The sequence below is a fragment of the Botryllus schlosseri genome, chromosome 12 (genome assembly GCF_051294905.1).
Source record: "Botryllus schlosseri isolate E-star chromosome 12, Bs_hap1, whole genome shotgun sequence".
NCBI lineage: Eukaryota > Metazoa > Chordata > Ascidiacea > Stolidobranchia > Styelidae > Botryllus > Botryllus schlosseri.
In genome coordinates, this window is record NC_137247.1 from 21,611,887 (window position 1) to 21,633,412 (window position 21,526).

Consider the following 21,526-nt stretch of genomic DNA (forward strand, 5'->3'; position numbering starts at 1 on the left):
GATGCTCGGTTTTGCCCAACTCTATAAATACGCCGTCGATTTGACATTTTTCCGATGCGAAATCATTCAAAAGCAAGGGAATCTCCTTGCGTAGCGCATCGAGAAACGACTGAGGTTGAAATTGTGATCTGAAATTTAGTATGAATATGTTATTCAATTATATATAGAGTTCGTGTTTTAGCTAAAAACAGTACATTATGCCAATATGCTCAATATCAATATATCACTCAATTGCATACCGAAGTTCTGTGGAGTCTCTTGAGATGTGGTTTGTTTCGAACCTTGTTTGTAAACCGCGATCGATCGGCGATTCAATTAACTCGCAGCTCGATCACTCAATTTAGCTTCCTAATTAGCCCCGCACCGAAACCGAAGCGGATTCTTTCTGATCACCGTTTCCAGTGAAGAGTCGCCGTCAGATACCGGGAATAGCTGTGATTGTGCCGGTCATAAAGATTGCTCATATAGCGATTGATGACAGATCTCGGTGCGCGCGAAACCAGCTTTTCCATGGAAGGCAATCCAGAGTGCTTCCGGAGCGGGATGCAACCCGGTAAGTTCGTTTCTTATTATGAGAAGCCGCCATTGTCTTGTTCGTTAGAAGAGCTAGGTCTTAAAATATTACTCCAAGAGTTAATCTATTAATGACGTATTATTGATTTGATACTTTATGTGATATATGATGTAAGATCGAGCGACCGCACTTAACATTGTGTATATTGAGTGGACCCCGACTGATTATATCCGATCATATCGAGTTTATACCACACTTTGACACTAACGTACTTCACCCTAGCACAGTGGTTCTCAACCTTTTTCACCTAGGGATATCTAGAAGAAAGAGTTCTAGATATCGCCGTTTTTACCTCACGGACCGGTAAAATTGGTGAAAATATTTGGCGGACCGGTGGACCTACCGGTGGACCTTCCAAAATTGAAATTAACCCAAAATGTGAAGTGTGCAGCCGTATTTTTGCAAGTATAGTATTAGAGAGGGGTACTTTTCGAGTTTTTTTCGCAATTAAATATGTTCATGATGATATTCATGTCATTTTAGGGTCATGGTGTGTCTGTTAAAATTGTCTTACCCTTATTCCTGGTCTTTGTGCGTCGAGGCGCAGCATTGGCCGACTCCGAAGTCTCCATTTCTCTATAAGTTTTAGTGGCGGATTTTGAAAAGTGAGGAGTTATATATAGTTCTAAGTTATAGTTGCTATACGCAGCAATGCAGCAACGCCTCCGCGAAGCGTGTGTTTATGGTAGTATGACATCACATTGAGCGAGCGGAAAGCGAGTGATATCGCATCACAGGAAGGGCCGCGTTGCTCTTGCAAGCTTTGCATTGAATGCGGATCATCTCAGAGCAGCTTTCTTGCTCTCAGCGCTGAGACAGGAAGCAGGCAACACACGACACCATCCTCTCATCTCATTGTTGTAGCTTGTTTACAAAAAGCGACCGCGAGTAATTCAGTAACGCTGCGCTCGAGTATTACATTAACGCTTCTGCCGTGTCTTGACTCTGCTTCAAAGTTGATCAGCGATTTCGGCTATATACTGTTTTTTGCCGAAGTATTTCAGGCAGCGATGGTCAGTACTGTACTTTTTCCAAGTTTTCAAGTAGATTTTGTTTATTTCCACTATTCCATATCATGTGGTTTTATAGTAGACTAATTTCCTCTCTTCTTGACACGTTTCATCGTTTTATACAAACTGGGCATAAAATAGTTACATTTTAACTTAATTGTAACTCGCTACTTGTATTTGCAATAGTGCACAAATATAGGACTCTCCTTCTACTCGAGTAGCACCGCAGACTGACTGCATGTACTTACAGACACCACGAGTGGGGGCAGACTACTCTCCGCATCTGAAGATAGTCGCGCCAATCCCGGATTCAAAATGACTCGGCCCGCGAAACGTCGAGTTCGAATCGTGTTGATCGTGATGCTGTTTATCATTCTTGCTGCTTTTATCACAGTCGTCGCCATTCTCGCATCAGGACGAACCGATTCTACTCCAGGTAATGTCTCAGGATATGGGAATTATTCGAAACAACAACAAGTTATTATAAGGTGCTATAAGTCGGCAGTTACGGAAAATTGAAGAATATCGGCTGGGAGTAAATGACAAACACCATGAATACCAGAAAACAAACAAACAAGTTATTATATAAATATATTTAAATAGTCAATTATTAAATAATAATATATGATTATTAATATGTTATTAGTTTATTAACTATAAGCTAGGGTTGCCATACGTCCGGAATTTCCCGGACATGTCCGGAATTTCACTGTTAAAACTGCGTCCGGGAGGAATTTCTAAAATATGCCCAAATGTCCGGAATTTTTAAGTAAGCTCATAATTTTTTCCTAAATCAACATAAACAATATTATTTTTGGGCAGATTTATGCTACATGAAATTTTGCTTCGCGCTGCGCGCGATTTAGCAACACATATATTGATTTTAATATGGGGACTGCCACCCTCGCAAAAACTGCGATCAAAAATAAACAAAAATAACATTAGGTTACAGAAATAAAAAGTTTAATTGTAATCGCAATTACAAGATAACGGTATATTCATAGAGTCGGTTTATGCTGTTTGGACATATATGACTTAACAATGTACAAGATAGCGTCAAAGTAGCGTAAACCGACAAGATAGCGTAATGGTGAAGCGTCCGGCTTCTTGCTCGGTAGGTCGTGGGTTCGATTCCCGGCCGGGTCAGACCAAAAACCTGATTAGTAACGCTGGTATCCATTATCCATGACTTCCCCGCTTGGCGCATTGTGATGGTATGGAGGGGTGGTGCAGGACTTAGAAAGCCGTACAAGGCTATTATCTCCACATTCCTTGTCCAGCGGAATATGCTTATTGACATAATTCATTCAAATCATTTAACGACCAGATGCATATAGTAAGCTCTCAGATTTCGCATCGATTACCCTACGATCGGCTCAAGATCAGTGTTTATTTGGGCGGGAGTGGGCTGGAAAATGTGGCTTCGGCACTATGGTTACAACTTACAACATACAACCCCACACTCCTGAAGCTGAACCGGATCGTGACCACCTCTCGTCGATAGACAAAGCTTTGCTAGTGTGACGTCATATTGACCCGCAATGTGCTAATACCTCATTTTGAAATGCGCTAGTGGGCGATAAAGAGCGTCCGGAATTTGTGTTCCAAAAATATGGTAACCCTACTATAAGCTAAATTCTGTAATGCTGTGAATCTAATTCGAAATGTTTTGCCGTAATAATAATGAAAGCAAACAACTAGTTGACGAAACGTTTCAAACTTGAGGAATCATGATCCCTTTTCCGAAAAAAAAAATTGAAAAATCATCAATTTTAGAACTCATTATATCTAAATCTACATCAGTGGTCCCCGAATTTTTTCGAGAAATCGATCAAAATTTTCGTCCCTGATATTTACGGATCCGAAAAAGATAACATATAAACGGGAAATTTATTCACCTAACTGTAATCACTGGTGAATTGACTAAAAAGAAGTCATTTTTCCAAGGCGGTGCCCGGAAAACCGACTTCCACGACTACTTTTGGTTGGGTTGACTTGTTCTTCGTGTAATTAAGCGGAATAAGCCGTCTTCTCGCGCGCATTTGTGGCGCTGCATGTTTTTAGCCTTGTTTCTCAAAATCACCCACTCGGGTCGATATCGCCCCCGTTTGAAATCACTGAACTGCACTATAATTGTACAACCCACTTTTCAATTACAATGATGTTTCTTACTTTTTTCCGATGCTTGAGACATCGATTTGTAAAATCAGTACCAGCATCAGTTTATTATTAGTTTTATCATTTCAAGACACCAGAAAACTGCGATGCAATGAAAATATAGGAAGGTGTCTAGGGAGAAGTCCTTCAGCTGTTAGTGAATAAATGAACGGTATCAAGTTCTTGTTTCGTGTAATTTTCAAGTTCTGTACCATCTTGTTTGATCGAAGGCTTAGGGGTTGGCGAAATGGCTCCCCAGGTTAGGTTAAGGAAACACTGCTCTACAAACTAGATGATTTTAATACAATAAATTCGAAATTGATTCTGTGAAAATCTAATTTTATCATGGTGAAGTAAACTAGGGTACTGGAAAAATTATGGGGAGATCAGGTTTACCCGAGACCTTCAGATTTTGATTAGAACCGTGATTGTCAAACTTTCCGATCTCGGGATGCCCCAACACTTCCAGCACAATGAGTAAAAAATCTGTAAAGCTGATGACTAAAAAGAAGGTCATCAATATTCGTAATATCACTATACAGCCCCGCTTATGACTGTGATGACTAAAATTGGTTATCACTTTCGGCCAAACTTATATCACTTTTTTAGTCATTTTCCTGAACGCTACTCATAATCTGGATGTCCTTAACGAGGCACTGTGCGTTCTAAATATAATGTGGTCTCAAACTAAAGTTGATTGCGAGGAAAACATTTTTGTCAGCCGTCATATCTCAGAAATTCACCGCATACAAAAGCTGATGAGTTCGGAAATCAGTTAAAGATTTATAGTCAAGTACGATGAATTAGAAACAACCACATAGTGGCGTGGGTGGAGACTGACTCTGAAGGCCTAACGGCCCCTCGTCGTCTCCCAGTCTATACCGCAATATTTGTTCGTATACTTCTTTATTTATTGATGTGACGAATAAAAGACTATCTATCTATCTACATAGGGAAATAGTATCGGAACTATCGACTACTTTGCTAAATTACCCAAATATACTATACTCTAGTACATTTCATATCTTCAGTTTCTACCTGAAGCAGTTTCGACATATTTATGAGATTGTTACGATTACTTGAGTAATTGAGCATAAATTGACGTATACTTCAACATGAGTAGCAACACTAACTACTTTTTTCATCTCTGCCGCTACCGAATACTTGCTCTGCGTGCATAGTTCTGTATCATTATCGTTGTTCAGACTTCGGACTTGCACAAACCACTGGACTTTATTTAAATGCGCAACTAGAGCTAGAACTACTCGTATTTCAAAACTCGAAACTGGAACTAGAACCAGAATCACTCGCATTTCAAAATCGGCAACTATAACTATAACTACTCACTTTTCAAAACGAGCAACTACAAGTAAAACCACAATTACTCACATTTCAAAACCAGCAACTAGAACTAGAAGTACTCACTTTTCAAAACACTCAACTGGAACTATTAGCAGGCTTCTTCACTTTTGAAGATCCGATCCTAAAGCTGAGAGTTGAACTGCTGATTAAATAAGTATTTTGTTGACCGTCCAGGAATTAGATTGGTAGTTTGTACAATTAGGCTATGTCATGTAATTTTTGAATAAAATCTCCCTCTTCATTGTCAGGCTCAACTCCAAAAGAATCCGAGGAGCCGATGATCTTGTCAGCATCTCATCATCACATCAGATGCAAGGATAACGTGACAGTGTCTAACACCGCGTCGCAATGGCGCCATTGGAACGACAGAATGCCAGAATGGCGACAATTGCCAGACATAAAACACGGCGGTTTCGTGATCGTGTCTCCTGTACTGAAACTAGAACAGGGCGGGGCGAGTGGCGGGGTGCTTTTATCCATGCGCCTGCCCGGGAACAATACGAGGTTCCACGTTGTGGCGCTCACGATCGACAGGAAGAACAAAACAAAACCACGAGTTTTGAACTCGGGAAACCGGAGATGCGATTCGGTTGCTATCAACGATGAAGATTTCTTTAAAGATGGAGGAAAGGCGTTTCGGATTTACGTTTTCTACAAAAGGCATTTCAGGTAGGGATTAAAACATAGTTGGGCGACTCGAAAATGCTCAACTTTTTCAAATTAGATTACAACCAGACTGACAGCTACATAGTTTTTCCAAATTAGATTAGAGTTAGATTAGAATTTACGTATTCTACTAGAGATCTTTCAGGTAGAGATTATGAAGCATAGTCGTACCTTAACTTACTTGTAAGACTACCAGTAGAAAATTCTCACCTTTCTCAGATTACATTAGAAATACAAATCCTAAAATTAAAAAAAAATCGAAGTAAGTTCCGTGTCGGAAAGAAATGCAGCAAAAATCAAGTCATCTAATTGGAAAAACATTTTATTTGAAATGTTCAAATGCAAAAATATGTAATTCTGGAGGAAAATATCAGTAGAATTAGGGTCAAAAGCGAAAGCATTCGAGTTAATAGCGCAAGTACGCAAAACGTAGCCTACTTGAGTGCATTGACAAAGCAGACTGACACGCTGAGCACCAAATCTAAAAAATACGTCCAATCTAGCGCCATCTTAAGGATGTACTAGGACAGTACACGGCTGTGCGAAATTTTCTAGCATTATCAGCAACACGTCTTCGAGACCTTCCATGTTGAAGTTGAAACCAATTATTTTTTCGAATATCCGAGCATGACGGATCAAGCGACTATCACATAGATGTCAGCTCTATTCTTATTCCAGGCTCCACGGGATCAAGGCCACGGTGACGTCACTACCACGTTTGCACAGTTACAGAGCCCTGGGCACTGATGAGGTGACAACGGCGACAACCAGCCCAGATTTCGCGGTCGTCGGTCCCGGGACTCGCGATCATTGCTCGTTGGAAATCATGAATCGGGAAAATATCGATTGCGATTGGTGGAATATCGAGGGCGGAGATGCCGGAGACTTTGTGCTCACGGAAGGGTGAGATCTGAATTATTCAACTAATAATAATAATAATATGTAATAAATAAATACAAAATTTTAAATAAAATAAAAATGTAAAAATAAACAAATGAAATTAAATAGAAATACCACTTTGAAATACTAAATATCATAACTAATATAATCCATTTTTCATCTAGCGCCGCAACCACTTCGGGTATTGAATATAGGAATGACAAGTTGACTTTATCACTGAAATTCTAAAAATTCACTTCAATCGCGACATTTTCTTCGGGGGCTGGTTACCTCCCGGATTAAGTGTGTATTTACCAGTTTTACTGTATATAAAGAAAATATGAATAATATAATATACGAGATAACATAAAATATAGAATTTTATCATAATTTTATCGCATTCTTGTGGTGCTTCGATAGGCCGTCGACATTTGAGCATGAAGCACAATAAAAAACGATCAACTCAAAACTAACCCCAACTCTGATAAAAATCTGATGAAAATTTCAATACTTTGACTGACTGAAGGATAGTGCGTATGTGCCACGTCATCGATATTCGTTTTCGCAGGTCTAATTGTATCAAAGGCGGCACCAAGTCTGACGAATCCGCGAGCTCGTTCCTGAAACTGCAGCCTAGCGACGATCTTCACGAAACGCGCGCTCTGCTCATTTCGCCGCGTCTCAGACAAGACGCGCCATCTGTCACCCTCACTTTCTGGTAGGTCACTACGTCAACTATGTAGACCCAATTTTACAGAACTTCTCGGGGCTGCTGCGTCTCAAGGGTCACGGATTTCAAACAGGACTTTCTGCCTTTTTCGAAGTATATATCCTGACTTACTCTTGCTATACGTCGCTAGTTCTGAGGCAAACTACCAGATTCGTCATCAATATAATAACAAGTACTCGGGCGAGTTTTCGTCACTTCTGTGAGTGAAATCGTCACGAGAACCATAAAAAATACCCCTTATAAAATGATAGCTGCCGTACACTTAACATTCGTAGTGTCATCTGTCATTTTTAGCTGAGATACATCTTGGGATTATGAAACCAGTGGTTTGTAAGGTATGCGACCACTTGAAGAAATGTCATTTCTGAAACTACGTATTCGAGTACTTTACAGACTTTGAAATTGCTATACTTGTACAATGTACAATGTACAATGTACAATGTACATGTACATGATTACCTTTTATCGCTAAAAGTGTTTTTTCCTTTCTGTTACTTACTGCGATACGTACTATTCCCGTTCAGGCTGATGTTGAAATGCCAGGGTTTGGAGATCCGGGTGCACAGAGTCCCCTGGGGCTCAGGGGTTGGGGCGATGGACGCGTCCTCAGTGGTTGCCTCAATCTCGTCTCGACCGATTCATCTCCAATGGGAGTTCAGAACATTCGAGATTCCTCTGCCTGGAAGCCATTCCTCTTATCAGGTAGGCGTATCGTGAACTAGGCCAATTTCTGCCTATCCTGGGCTGTAAATCAGTAAACGGGCGGATATAGCGTAGTGGTGACGATAAGCGCCCGCTAATCGGGCGGACCGGTTCGATTCCCGTCGGAGGTTTATCTGAGATCCTCTTCCCCCGCCGTCGCTGTTCTTACGGCGACAAAAAGCCTAGGAAAAGATCAGACGTCAGAAAGCACTCACGGGGAATGGAAAGAACTAGAAAGGGCCGCGGCTTCAAAAGATCACCATCGAAAAGAACTGTTACATCCGGCATACTCTATGCCAGACCAGGGAAAAGTGCGGCCCGCGACGTGATTTTGAGGGGCCCGCGAAAGTTACCTGGAACTCAGACCATAAAACCAACTTTTGAATGTTAATCCGTGAACTAAAATCTCAGGCTGTATTAACTGAAACGGGCATTCGTTCATTATTAAGCCTGTTTATTCATTCGCTGCGATTACGTAGCATACGTGCGCCATACGAGTAATAGACATTTAAAATAAAGCCAAGGTAGCAAAGTGTGCCGTATCAATTAAAGTCACAAAAGTTACTGTTTTTATATAGTTTCGTTCAAACCTTCTTTATTGCCAGTGTCACTTTTTTTACACATTCGTGCTTCAAAATTGCCACGTGATACGTTTCCAAATCCCTAATTCGTAAAACAAGTCAATCAGTGCTCGTGACGAAACGATCGGTCGGGCATGTAAAAAAAAAGAAAAGTTGAGGGCCGACGGCCGAAATTACAAGAAGATTCGGAGCACTGAACATTTGTAAACTGGAGTCAGTGGTGGACCCGTCCTTTTAGTTTGTGGCTAGTAGGTCGCCGTGGAGTATAATTTAAGTCGGTATTATGGCAAAAACATGAAGATAGACACTCAGGTAAAGGAGGGTGAATTTCGGAAGCACTGCTACTCTGCTAGTTTCCATCAACAACGAAGGCTATTTCACCAAGCCATTCTGCTCGGAAGGTAGCGGCCAAGACGAGCTTCGTAATATCCTAAATACATTTTATTGTCCTAATAAAAGACGTGTCTTTGGTTAAAAAGAGTTAAAAATGTATGATATCTACCAGGGCTTTGGAGCAGCCGTAAATTTAATCTGCTCCAGCTCCGGCTCCGGAGCTTTCTTCTATCATATATTAGCTCCGGCTCCAGCTCCAGAGCCGCATTATTTCCACTGCTCCGGCTCCAGCTCCGGCTCCGGCTCGGAAATTATCGAATGGGCCTGTCAATATCAGGGGTGGCCAACCCGCGGGGCAAATGTGGCACGCGAGAGGGTTTTTCGTGCCCCGTGAGGTAATTTCCTATTATATTATCGAAAATGAATTGCTCGGATTGTGAACTTGCAATGCCAACCAAAAATTACAATTGTGGCTGCGACACTTGGGATGTTGATGACTAAAATATCAGTTCCGACGCATTGGTAGATCCAGGGTCCAGTCACATTTTCAGTAAATTGTCGTACATTACAATAAACTGAAATAGTAGCGAAATTATTCTTGACGCTTCGCGTGTTTAATAGTCAAACGATTTCTTGCTTGGTAGCGTACCCCCTACTGAAAATGAAAAAAACGCCTAATTTACCCGATTGAGTCTAACTGTATTCGCAATTACGGAAGAAAGTCTTTTCGCGTTTGCGCTCGCATAAAGATCGTCGATGGTGAAATGTAGGCACAAAATGATTGTCGCATATTATCGGAGACCTTCGATATCGATGTGGCCAGACGCCGAACAGTAGCGTCCTTGCAAACTGAGCCTATCGGGCGATATACAATAGACCCGCGATATACTTGGTAAAAATATTATTGACCTAGTTTACTTATAAACTTTGAAAATTTAACCCGCTTGGCGCGGCTAGTGGACCGTGCACTCGTTCGTCGATTGCATGTGTCCCTTTAGCCGAAAAGGTTGGCCATTCCTGGTCTATATAGATTACTAATCTACCCATAGGTTAGTTATATCTATAGTAATCTAGAGTCTGTCAGCCGTCAGTACCATCCGATGTAGCAACGAAGACATATAGGTGCCACCGTGCCTGCTTGTGACGTCATAATGAATACTTGTCAATTGTCGGCAACATCATAGTTGCACTAGAACGCACTTTACTCTATGCCATTGCTGTGCAGTGTGCACAGCATTAAAATTCAGGCCTGCTGTTCAATTATGATAAATCAGCATATGTGGTTGTTATATATAATAGCATCTTATGAAATAGGTCGGAGCCGGAGCTACTCCTCAAATAACGGGCTCGAGCTCCGGCTCCGGCTGAATTTTATGTAGAGCTCCGGCTCCGGCTCCAGCTCCGGTGAAAATGCACGGCTCCGGGGCTCCGGCTCCGCGCTCCGGCTCCGGCTCCAAAGCCCTGATGTCTACCACTGTTTCGAATTATGACGGCGAATAAATAATAGTTTTATTAATTAACCGTGACTTTCTCATTGCCTAATATCAATTCTTCCACTGACCACCATGTAATAACAATGTAATTCCCTGCTTTCAATTTAGAAATACAATTATTACGCCGCAGAATAAAGTTTGAAATTTTGACTCGGCCCGCCTATGTATTTAGTACTTTCATTTGGCCTGCGAGGAAAAATAATTGCCCACCACTGCTCTAGGCCGAGGTTGATGTCAGTCTAGAAGACCGCAACTGCGCGTCGTTCGACATCCTATTTGTTTATTACATCGCATTGTACATTATGGGTGTCTTATTCAGATGGTATTCTGGCATCAAATTGTGCTTTCACACTCGTCCAATGGGCGAATTGACTCAAATACACCTCCCGGAGATATATTCTACACCAATGCTTTTCAACCTTTTTGAGCTGCATTCGCACTTGAAAAAAAAGAATTTCATTCGCACCAGTCAGCCGGAATTCGTATACCAATGAGAAAATGAAGAAACTTATCACTTTTGTATCCGAAGAGCTTCTTGGGGGTACAGAGCTTAATTATTTTGCATTCAGCGTATCGTATTATTGAATAATCAAGAACTACATCACTGCAGTAGAAGAATCACAGATATCGCACTCCTGTTGTTCTCAAGAAGATCGTTGCTTTTTCCGAGGGTATCGTGCAGTGATTTCCTTCGTAGCTTAAATGGCGAACCCATAGGAACAATATTACTCGCAACAATATCACTTTGTCACTAAATTGACATGTTACGTCATCACGATGTGATTGTGTTCGCATTTGGATCGCACAAAAGAGTGAAACTGCACTTGATTTATAGCATTAAGGTTGCGACTAGCAACTTTGATTTATTTTCCGACAACATTCAAAAAGATTCCTCACCGTACTAAGGTATGTTAGCCGATTGGATGGTACGGTGAGCGTTAAAATCAGGAATGCATTGCTATACAAACCCACACAATCCGAGTAATTGATGACTGTTATTTATTGATAGGCTTATATAGGCTTCATTGACTTCTTACGCAGTACACAAATCAACATATCTTTCAAGAACAACGTTTGGCATCCTTGTTTTGTCAAAGCCAACACTTACACCTTGTTGAATAATTATTACTTATAAGATTCATGATAAACACAGTTATATCGGCCCGGGTAGCCAACTGCGGGATGGCTGTTTGAGCAATCGTACACTATTAGAAAACTGACTGAAATAATGGCAAATTATCTTTACTATCTCGCATATCCTTATACATAGAAAGTAATACGTTTCAACAGTCCAATTAAGCTTAAATTAGGCTGCAGAAGGAATAGAATATCGTAAGACATACGGCTTGATGGATTTGATTTTGCTCTGCATGCAGAGGGTGCTCACTGCTCAATGAGCAGTGCTCATCTGCTCAAGCTAAATCCGTAGAGTTCCGAACATTACAAAGTTTGTAGTACAATGGCGATACGAATACAAGCTAGACAAACTTTTCCTATGTATCAGCAAGCTTGGTGGCATCACCAATTAATTATATATAGGCCGATGCCTTTACGATCTAGACTGGGCCTGAGATCATCAGTCCAAGAACAGTAAAGCGTGTCTAAGCCTAAATGGTGTAGTTCGCATTACAAACAGGCCATTGCAATGGTCAATGGCTTAATAATTCTATGTAATGCAAGATAAAGATTCATTGGACGTGAGACACCAATGTGCTTACACTAATTTTATTTTTAACATCCTCTAATCCTTGGTCAGGTACACGATTACACAACACTTGTTATATATATAATGTGATAATTGTTATAGTTGAAGAAACGCAAAATTATGCTGTTAACCAACATGAATATCTGCCGAAATTCCGAAATTCCAAAAGTCTGCAATAAATTTTGCCAAATGTCAACACAGGCATCGGCTACTATTACCTAGATTCCTACAAGGTCCGTACACGGTGGATGTTTCCGAGCATCTGATACCGATTTCACTCATACTTTTTTCCAGGCAGTGCCGTAATCCTCTCGAGGGGGGGTATATTCTCCCAAACTTTGCAATATACACAGTACACACGCGCCGGGAGCGTTCCTCACTTATGAACTAGAAAAGCCTAGCTACCAAAAAGTTTTTAGAATTGCTTCCAAACGATACTAGTTACGGGATCACTCTACTTAATATCGTATTGAGTTTATTTGAATTATTTCACGTCAGATAAAGTGAGAAACATGGACAATTTTCATTCGCGATCATCCGGATTTTTCATTCGCACCATTCGTACCATGCTTGTCATTCGCACTGAAATTTTTTCATAGGTACTGGCGCGAACCGTCACACAGGTTGAAAAGCACTGTTCTACACCCTTCACATCCTTTCAATGGATGAAAACGAGTCGAATAGGCAACACCTCGGGGCTCAGTTGCGTGGGTTCACTGCGCGCCGAAGCGCTAATCTCCTCGTCTAGACTGGGAACTATTAACTAGATTCCTGTTAAGCCCCCTTCGGTCACGAGCAACGCTTCGATCGCCTGCCCCACCCGTATTCAACTGCTGCACATATTGAGCCCTTCTCCGCTTCGACTTTGACAACTCTCATTTGTATTTGCTGCTGCGTCGGTGACTCCTGTGCTATAGGCCTATACATATATTTCCTACCCATATATTTACAGTGTATGTAGCTATTTAATATTTCTAACATCAAGACTATAACATTCCAGCTGGTACTAGAAGGCGTGATCCCCGCAAACGCGAGCTGCGAGGACGAGAAATGCGGACCCGGCAGCGTGAATGCTGGCAAAAAACCGAAGTTGCCAACGCTTGCGATCGACAGTTTGACCCTCGAGTTGTTTTACGAACGATGCCCGATGGAAGGTAACGAGAATTTACAAAATGAAACAAATAGGCCCTGACCAAAATCCAGATTTGAATTTAAAACTTGTACTTTGATTTAAAACTATGATTTTGATAAAAAATTTCATCGATTTGTACATGAATTGTCTTACCGTGTGTTCAGAGGGCAGTGACGTCATGGATTGCTCATTCCAAACGAACTCCAGCGACGCGACTCTGTGCGAGTGGAAATCTAGTTTCCCGGCGGGGATCCCCCCAGAGGTGCAGTTTCCCAGTTTTAGCGACTGGAAGTCAGAGAGCAGCGGTGAGTCAAGGGATAGGATTTAAATGTTTTGAAATCTGATAGTAGGATCTGGACATGAAACGTTACTAGCCTACTTGTCAATTTCCATGAAAAAATTGCTAGAGTTTGCCGGTAACATTAAACAGAGCCGGAGCTCCAATAGAAGTATAGGTACCATCGTGAATTTATACTCAAGTATAAAAGTAGAAGTAAGTTAGAGTAGACAGACAGACAGACAGACCAACATTTATTGCTTTGTCAAACATAAAAACTTGACTGGAGGTGACGATATGGCCTATAAAGGCCTTGTTACTCGTCACCTCCATGGCAGTGAAGTAATCGAGTGTATTCATCGAGTGTACTCATCTCAATAAATATAACAGTGGACAGTCTGCAACATAGAAGAAAATAATAAACATAAATATATAACAAAGACAGTAACCATGGTAACATACTAGTTAAAGCCAGGGCTGTGGAGTCGGTAAATTTTACCACCGACTCCGGCTCCGACTCCGACTCCACACATTTTCAATATACCAACTCCGACTCCGACTCCGACTCCTGAGTCTTTAAACGCACCGACTCCGACTCCGACTCCAGGGTCTTTAAACGTACCGACTCCGACTCCGATTCCCGACTCCGACTCCAGCATTATTACCAATTTACTTCGAAAATTATATGCCACATTGTCGGTTGAATGACTATCATACAACCATTAAACTTATGCAAACATATGATTAACGGTGGCATGCTAAATTGTATCATTGTGGCACAGCTCGAATTATCCACTATGCCAGGGGTGGCAAACTACGGCCCGCGGGCCGCATGCGGCCCGCGAAGGCATCGAGAAACGTGATAGAAATATTGGTAAAAATGTGAATTAATAAATCAAATTACTAGAGCGACTTGATTGAACTTTTTGTAAATACATTTTATCATGAAATCAAAATATTATAATTTTAATGTTGCATTGTCTCATTTTATTGGTAGTAAAATAGCCCCAACCTAGGTCCGACGCATTTTGAAACGCTTCGGTTGCTAAATATCCAATACAATCAAAACGGAAAGGATAGAGGGTTAGGGTCACAATTGTGATTTTAGAGTAGAACTTTCACTGCTGTACGATTTTACTACAGTGCGGCCCGCGAATCAATTCAAATGCTAAATGCGGCCCACGAGCGGAAAAGTTCGCCAACCCCTCCACTATGCACTTAACATGAAAGAAAGATTTGCTAAATATCTTTCCTTTTTCAAGTTTTTATAACATGGACTCTCTGATATCCAACCCCGTATAATAAAAATGTAGATAAAAATCCAAGTGTAGCTCTTGTGTATGAGTCAGCAACTAATAAAGAGATTGAACTTACTAATTTTGTCATTGCACACTATCCTGATTACAAGCACACAACACTCTTACTACTAATAGACATTGGTCATAAATGAAATTTAGTTAAGTAGTCAAAGACCATAGCCTATGTCTGGTCTACATGTACGTAATCAAGTATTCAAGGATTGGGACTTGCAGTCTTTCTTAATCATTTGTTCGACCCAGACTGCTAAGCTACACTACAACTGGAGTATTGATAGCCTTTTTTAGTCGTCCGATAGGAGCGAACCGAATTAGGTAACATTGCCAACAAGACTTATATTATTACGCTCTAAAATTGACAAAAATATGTCATGCAACTGTGCAGCGCGCAATCAGGCCCAGGTCGCACGAGGCGCGAAATTTTTTCGCAAGATAATGACTGAATTATATCAATAAATATGTTGCTAACATACATTGGGGGTCGCATCTGTATACCACTGGGCTCATTTGGCAAGGATAGGATTATTCGACGTTTAGGCATAGAAAAATCGACGGTATCAGTGAACATGCCTCTATCATTTTGTGCAAATGTTTTGTCGACGATCTCGCTGCGAGTGCACAAGCGAAACAGCATGTTGGACGACACGTTATCTCCTAATTGCGAATATAATTAGACTCATATCTGTGAATAACATGTATTTATAATTTTCAGAAGGGGGCTCAAATACTGAATGCCAGAAATCTAGTGACAATGAATCATGCGAAGTACCGAGAAAAATTTCAAGTCAAATAAGCCTGCTATGAAATATTCTACTTTATGGTCATATACGAAGATCTGGGATAAATGTGGCTGGCCCCTGGATACGTCAATGCGTCAGAACTGTTGTTTTAGTCATCATCAAATTTCGCGGTGTCATGCTGATCAAATTTTGGTTGGCCTTGCAATTGTACCTGATGTCATAAATAATTTCGAGAATTACCTTCAGGCCACACATAACCTTTTCGTGTGCCAAATTTGGCCTGCGTGCTACGGGCTGGCCGTACCTGATCTGTATGGTTATTAATAATCGTGATTGGTGGTACATAAAAGTTATTTCGAAAATTCTTTGAAAGCAAATGTTTTCATGATAGAGAAGTTGGAGTCGGAGTCGGAGTCGAAGTCAGGGTCATTCTCACAAACTCCGACTCCGACTCCAGTCAGTATTTTCCCCTCGACTCCGACTCCGACTCCAGCTATTATAGTTTTCACGACTCCGACTCCGACTCCATCATGCGAAAATTACGCAGACTCCGACTCCGACTCCACCGACTCCGACTCCACAGCCCTGGTTAAAGCTATATGAAATCAATAAATGGATGTAGAATATATAAATTAACGGGTACATTTTCTCATATCTTATTGTAATTTGAAAAAAGGTGATCCAGGTATTGGGTTTAAAATTCGTATTGAGGCAGTTCCTTGATATTGTCGGGTACGCTATTCCAAATATTTTGACCCATATATTCAATGGACTGTTGGGCCAGTCTGGAGTTCATGCGGTGAACATAAAGATGTCCAGATTCTGATAATCTAGTAGAATATGCACATGCACAGTACAAGATTGCTCGAGCAAGGTAATACAGTAAGGGGATATATTGGCGTTGGTAAATTTATGCATCAGGTTGGCTACTTCAAAATTATACGAATCAGAAAGTAACTAACTCGTATTTGAAAATGAGATGAAATAGATTCTGAATTTAGCTTTGACTATGGGGAAGTAAAATGTATGATTTGGCTTGAAAATTGCCAAATATCTTTAGGCACAAGAACACGATGCCGTGAGAAACTAATGCTCGATTCGGATTTGCTTTAAACTCTGACCTATACCGTATGTCTGTAGGAACGGGAAAACGCGAACAAATTGAACTTGATGCGGAATTCATTCTCTAATCTGATTTTAAAACTTTATTTCTCATCTTTAGGCACTGGGACGAGACACGGAGCGACTCAACAGCATCTTGAAGGGCGAGGTCGGATCCTGACCTTCGACCCGTCCGGCAAGGCAGGACACGAGCCCTATTTGAGAACGCCTCTTGTTGTGGCGAGCAAGAATTGCTCTTGTCTCATGAACTTGACTTATCTGATGAGAGGTCTCTTGGTCAGTACTCTTCATTGCATTCACTCTTAGTTGAGCACATTTTTCGCATTTTGGTCAGTAGGATGTAGTTTGGGATATATTGTTGCGATAACCGGGCCAAACATATCCTATATCGCGAATGTATTTTTAGAGAAATGCAATTCCCTATTTGTAGTGTCATTGGTCATTCTAATTCTGATCTAGTTTGTAAAAACTCAGTAGCTGCAATTTTAATTCAAATATCATTTGTAAAAGCTGAAATTTCCAAGTTGTCCAAGACTGCTACTGTTACTTTCTTCTGTTTCCAGACGCCCCGTCTCCAAGTGAACCTGTTGTACGGTTCTGACACATCGGACGAGAATCGCGAGAAAGAAGCGCAATGGTCCCTGTTCGGGCACCAGAGCGAGGACTGGCAAACGGCGCTGATCCCGCTCAACATGCGCCGGAACTCGCCTTTCCAGATCGAGGTGCGGGCGAGGAACGTGGCGCATGCAGTGGCTGATTTGCATATCGACGATATCGTGTTCGAGGGATGCGGTGAGATTTTGCTTCGTCGCGTTTTGTCTCGATTTCCTTATCTGACGATATAGCGAGGAGCTTCTTGACCAAAGTCCTTTTCTTTCCAGCGATGAAGAAAACTTGAAGACGTTACACACAAACTGCGGGTGATTGCGCCGCCACGTCACCCGCGCCAGGACTCTAGCGAAGTCTCGTCAGAAGATGACGTCACCCACGAAGGGGGTTCCCTACCTTGCTCATTCGCCGCTGTTCCATTTCTCCCATATCGACGTATGACGTCACAAACGAGCGGTAGATTCTGGAGACCGTCGTTGCTCGGAAATGTTTTTGAATATTTCTCCGATTCGAATTTTATTAAACAAACTAATTCTGATTCCTTATGGCGCGGCCGCTACCGATGATCTCGTTTTATTTTTAGCATGGAAGCAACCAGGCCAGGTCAAGGTCAAGGCCGAAAATACGCGCGCGCGCTTGTTTTGTCACACCCACGGTATGTGGTACGGTACCTACCCAAAGCATGGTATCGTTACGGAATAGCCGAAGTCATACGAATTTGCGATAACTTATGATTCTATTTTCATTTTGTTTCAAAATAATATTTTAATGGTCTCGCTCTGCTGATACAGAGTTCATTTTGTGCACCGGTATTGTACAGTAATGTATAATATTTGCAGGTTTTGTTTAATAAAACACAGCGAAAATTTGGGGTTCCCCAATGCTTGCAGTAAGTAAAGCTGAGAGCCACTGGTTTACATTCTCTCATCATTATTTTACATGCCATTGAAATACGGGCACCATATCAAGTTTCGACAACGATTAAAATGGTTTAGTTTTTATTCCCGGTCTAAGTATGTATTCTGAATAGGGTGGCATTTAAAACAAAAATCAATTTAAAACATACATGTTTAGAACAAGGCCCTTGTTCAAAACATGTTTTTCAAGCCATGACGTCACGAATATTCAATTGTGACGTCGTAATGGATTGACATTGACAATTGAAAATAGGGGGAATATAGATCCTTTGACGAAATATGCACGTACTAAAGCTGTTGAACTACGGTTCTGGCGGGGCCTACGATATTCGTATGCCCCGGTTCTGGTTTAAATCGGGCTGATTTAAGTCAAGTTAATTATTCAAAAATGAGCCGCCAAAAACATACGCCTAATTGGCATTTTTGTAATAGTGATTGGTAAACAATTTTCGTCCCCGCGACCCCGGAGAATATGCAAACGACCCTATTGGGCTCACGGCCCCTAGTTTGAGAGCCCCTGGGGTGGAGGAATGAGTGAAGGTAACCAACGAGTAGGCACTAGTGGTTATTTATATCTTCCATTGCAATCAAAAGGACGCACAAATGTCTGCAAAAGATTTCTGAACAATTGTCGACCTCTCGTTGTTATCGCATTAACTCCTCAACAATGACGGAATATATATCCCTAATAGATACGGAGATCTCGTAAATGATATGACGGGAAGCGCGGTATAGTCACGTCGATGGATACATCTCAAAACATATAAACGCAAGCGCAACGTTATTTCAGCAATACGAGCACAGGAAGCTTACCAGGCATCTCGCATCTCACACAATGGAGATAACTTAGAATGTTGCCGAAACGTCCGCTATGCTATCGGTACATGGTTTCGATATATAACAAAGGAACAGGAAGACAATTTCAGAAAGAAATGAGGCAAAGGGCGATCAATTTTCCTCTCAACTGCCGTGTCCATCAAGATTCATTGGTAGTAGATGTCACTATAACCATGAACTATGTGTTCGTCACTCCAAATAGAGAGATTTGCAATTCTGCAGAAGCTACCGGACTCCCATTTCTTGCTAAAGCATACACTTCTTAACCGTCCACACTCAAATATACGACGATCCGAAAAACGAGGATTTGGCCTATATGTCATATCGGGCATATGGGTATTCTCTGCAGTTGGCCGCCTGCTAAACCATGACGAATGCTATCAATCAGGTTTATTAATATTTCTATCGTTTCCAAACATCACGAGACTGCGATACATTGAAAAGATAGGAAGGTGTCGAAACAACTTGGAGTAGCCTTTAAGATCAAACACCCACCTTAGCCAAGGCCAGGGGTTCTCAAACGGTGGTCCATGTCCCACTGGTGGGCCACAGAGCATTTTGAGGTGGGCCACAAGGCTATTTAGAAAATTTTAGAAATCATGCAACTTTAGTTTTATTTGTTATGTTAAACGCTAGAAATATATTCATAACTTTTCATCCGACTTTGATGAGACGTAGTGGCACGTATGGAGTCAGCATGTACAAGACGAAAACGGGAGGGACAAACGGCGGCTTTTTCCACTGACTATGACAACCTACGGCTAACAGCAGCTAAAGTAATTTCGAGTATATGATAACTGGAAGGCAATGCTGAAGTAGCCAAGTATTCCGGCAGGGTCATATGTCGTATGCCGTTGAAAGGGGGTGCAATAAACTCGGAATGAAGTGTAATTGATCTATAGATTTACTGTACTTCGGCAGGTCGTATTATTGTAAGACAAAAATAGCCATAATTGAAAATTATTAGCAACTTCTGGTGAAGGTTTACTGCAACACCGCAATACAATGTACGTTGTATAGCATGTATATTAAAAAACTATTTCTCCACTTCTCTGTAGTACTTGTAGTACTAGCACCCCATTCAATAATGAATTGTTTGAAGCTGGCCCAGAATGATTATATCATTCCCCACAATAGTTGAACTAAAACCCTAATTACACAGTGGATGCGGGGATTTGATCATTGTGTTTCGCGACGCGAATGGAGCTGCGGACGATCATAATATAGGCTACACAGGAGTTTTAGCCTATGATCGACGAGGGCCGTAACTGCCACACCCAAGCCCCCAATTATGGGAGTTCGAAGGGGCCCAAAATTATTTCGTTGGTGTTTTGTTGGAGAGTATTTATTCAACTCGAAAATTTTCGTCGCGCTTCGCGCGATTTCATGTCTCTGGGTCTAGATTTAAATATAATCAGTAAATTAACAGAAAAATGCACATATTTTCGATAAATATAGGCATATCGATGCCGTCGACTACCACCACACATTTAACAGGATTATGACTCTAAGATAAGAGGTGGATCGCAGCACATTTTCAAATCAGAAAATGGGCCACGGCCAAGAAAGGGCTGAGAACCCCTGACCTAGGCGAAGTAAAGATGAGGCATGCAGAGAATAGTAGACGCAAGCGACAAAATGAGCTGGCATGGGGCGGAGGACGAGGTCGATGTTAGGTCGTGGACCGGCGGTAATCATGAATCCTGCTATTCCGCCACCCTTCAGTTCCCTGAGTCAGTCTTATGAGTTCCCTAATGGACAAGACAGGGACTCAACTCTTGTGATGAGACGCACGTCTAGGTCATCATCGGTTGCAGGTGATTAGGCACGATATAGTAGTCAAATTGTGGTACGTCGTTTGCAGCGTGCAGGGGCGTACACAGGTTGGATTGGGTTTAGAAATTGAAACCCATTTCTGTTGAAATACCAATTCTATCTCCAATAGTTATAAGATCAGTCGTAATAACAAATTGGTTTATCACGCTGTTGCGTTACGATCAATTAATACGATGTCATTTTCAAGGTGAAGCCTTGCATTTCTGAACTATGGTATCTGCAGCAGTGGCGGCTCGTGACAATATCGGGTGGTGGGGCAAGGGCTGCGAGCGACTTTTATCAACATGACGTCACAATGGCGTTTTCCAACGTAAAAAAGTAACTTTAATATGATGGTCACATGAATTTCCCGACAACAGTGATTTTAACGTAGGTGCCGCGAGAGGTTTGCCGGTGAGCCGTGACTTGAAGTGTGGTAACAAATGTTTTATTCATTTTTTTTTAATCAAAGGATTATTTTACATAATGTACGTGAACTAAGAATCGTCCCTATGCCACGAATCAATTATCAGGTCATCCTTAGTAGCATGCGTTATGGTTTCATGGTA

General features: G+C 41.4%; 1 protein-coding gene across 3 annotated transcripts; it reads left to right on the plus strand.

The window, feature by feature from the left end:
* Positions 1–299: 299 nt before the first annotated feature.
* Positions 300–18,254, plus strand: LOC145451705 (uncharacterized). Of its 3 annotated transcripts, none has more exons than XM_080329917.1 (11): positions 304–553; positions 1,835–2,020; positions 5,352–5,772; positions 6,448–6,672; positions 7,217–7,366; positions 7,903–8,080; positions 13,193–13,346; positions 13,489–13,629; positions 16,880–17,055; positions 17,343–17,571; positions 17,661–18,254. In XM_080329917.1, the coding sequence occupies exons 1-11, from the start codon at positions 475–477 to the stop codon at positions 17,675–17,677; spliced, it is 1,956 nt and encodes a 651-aa protein (XP_080186043.1). In that variant the 5' UTR covers positions 304–474; the 3' UTR covers positions 17,678–18,254. The 3 variants fall into 3 exon arrangements, with proteins under 3 accessions (XP_080186045.1, XP_080186043.1, XP_080186044.1); XM_080329918.1 differs by lacking the exon at positions 304–553 and adding an exon at positions 638–1,587; XM_080329919.1 differs by lacking the exon at positions 1,835–2,020 and having other exon boundaries at positions 300–553.
* The last annotated feature ends 3,272 nt before the right edge of the window (positions 18,255–21,526 follow it).

Excerpts from the sequence above, each read along its gene's own strand:
- LOC145451705 (XM_080329917.1), top strand. The coding sequence starts at position 475 with ATGACAGATCTCGGTGCGCGCGAAACCAGCTTTTCCATGGAAGGCAAT. Across the intron at positions 7,367-7,902 it reads TCTGTCACCCTCACTTTCTG|GCTGATGTTGAAATGCCAGG; the intron begins GTAGGTCACTAC and ends ATTCCCGTTCAG. Across the intron at positions 13,630-16,879 it reads CTGGAAGTCAGAGAGCAGCG|GCACTGGGACGAGACACGGA; the intron begins GTGAGTCAAGGG and ends TCTCATCTTTAG.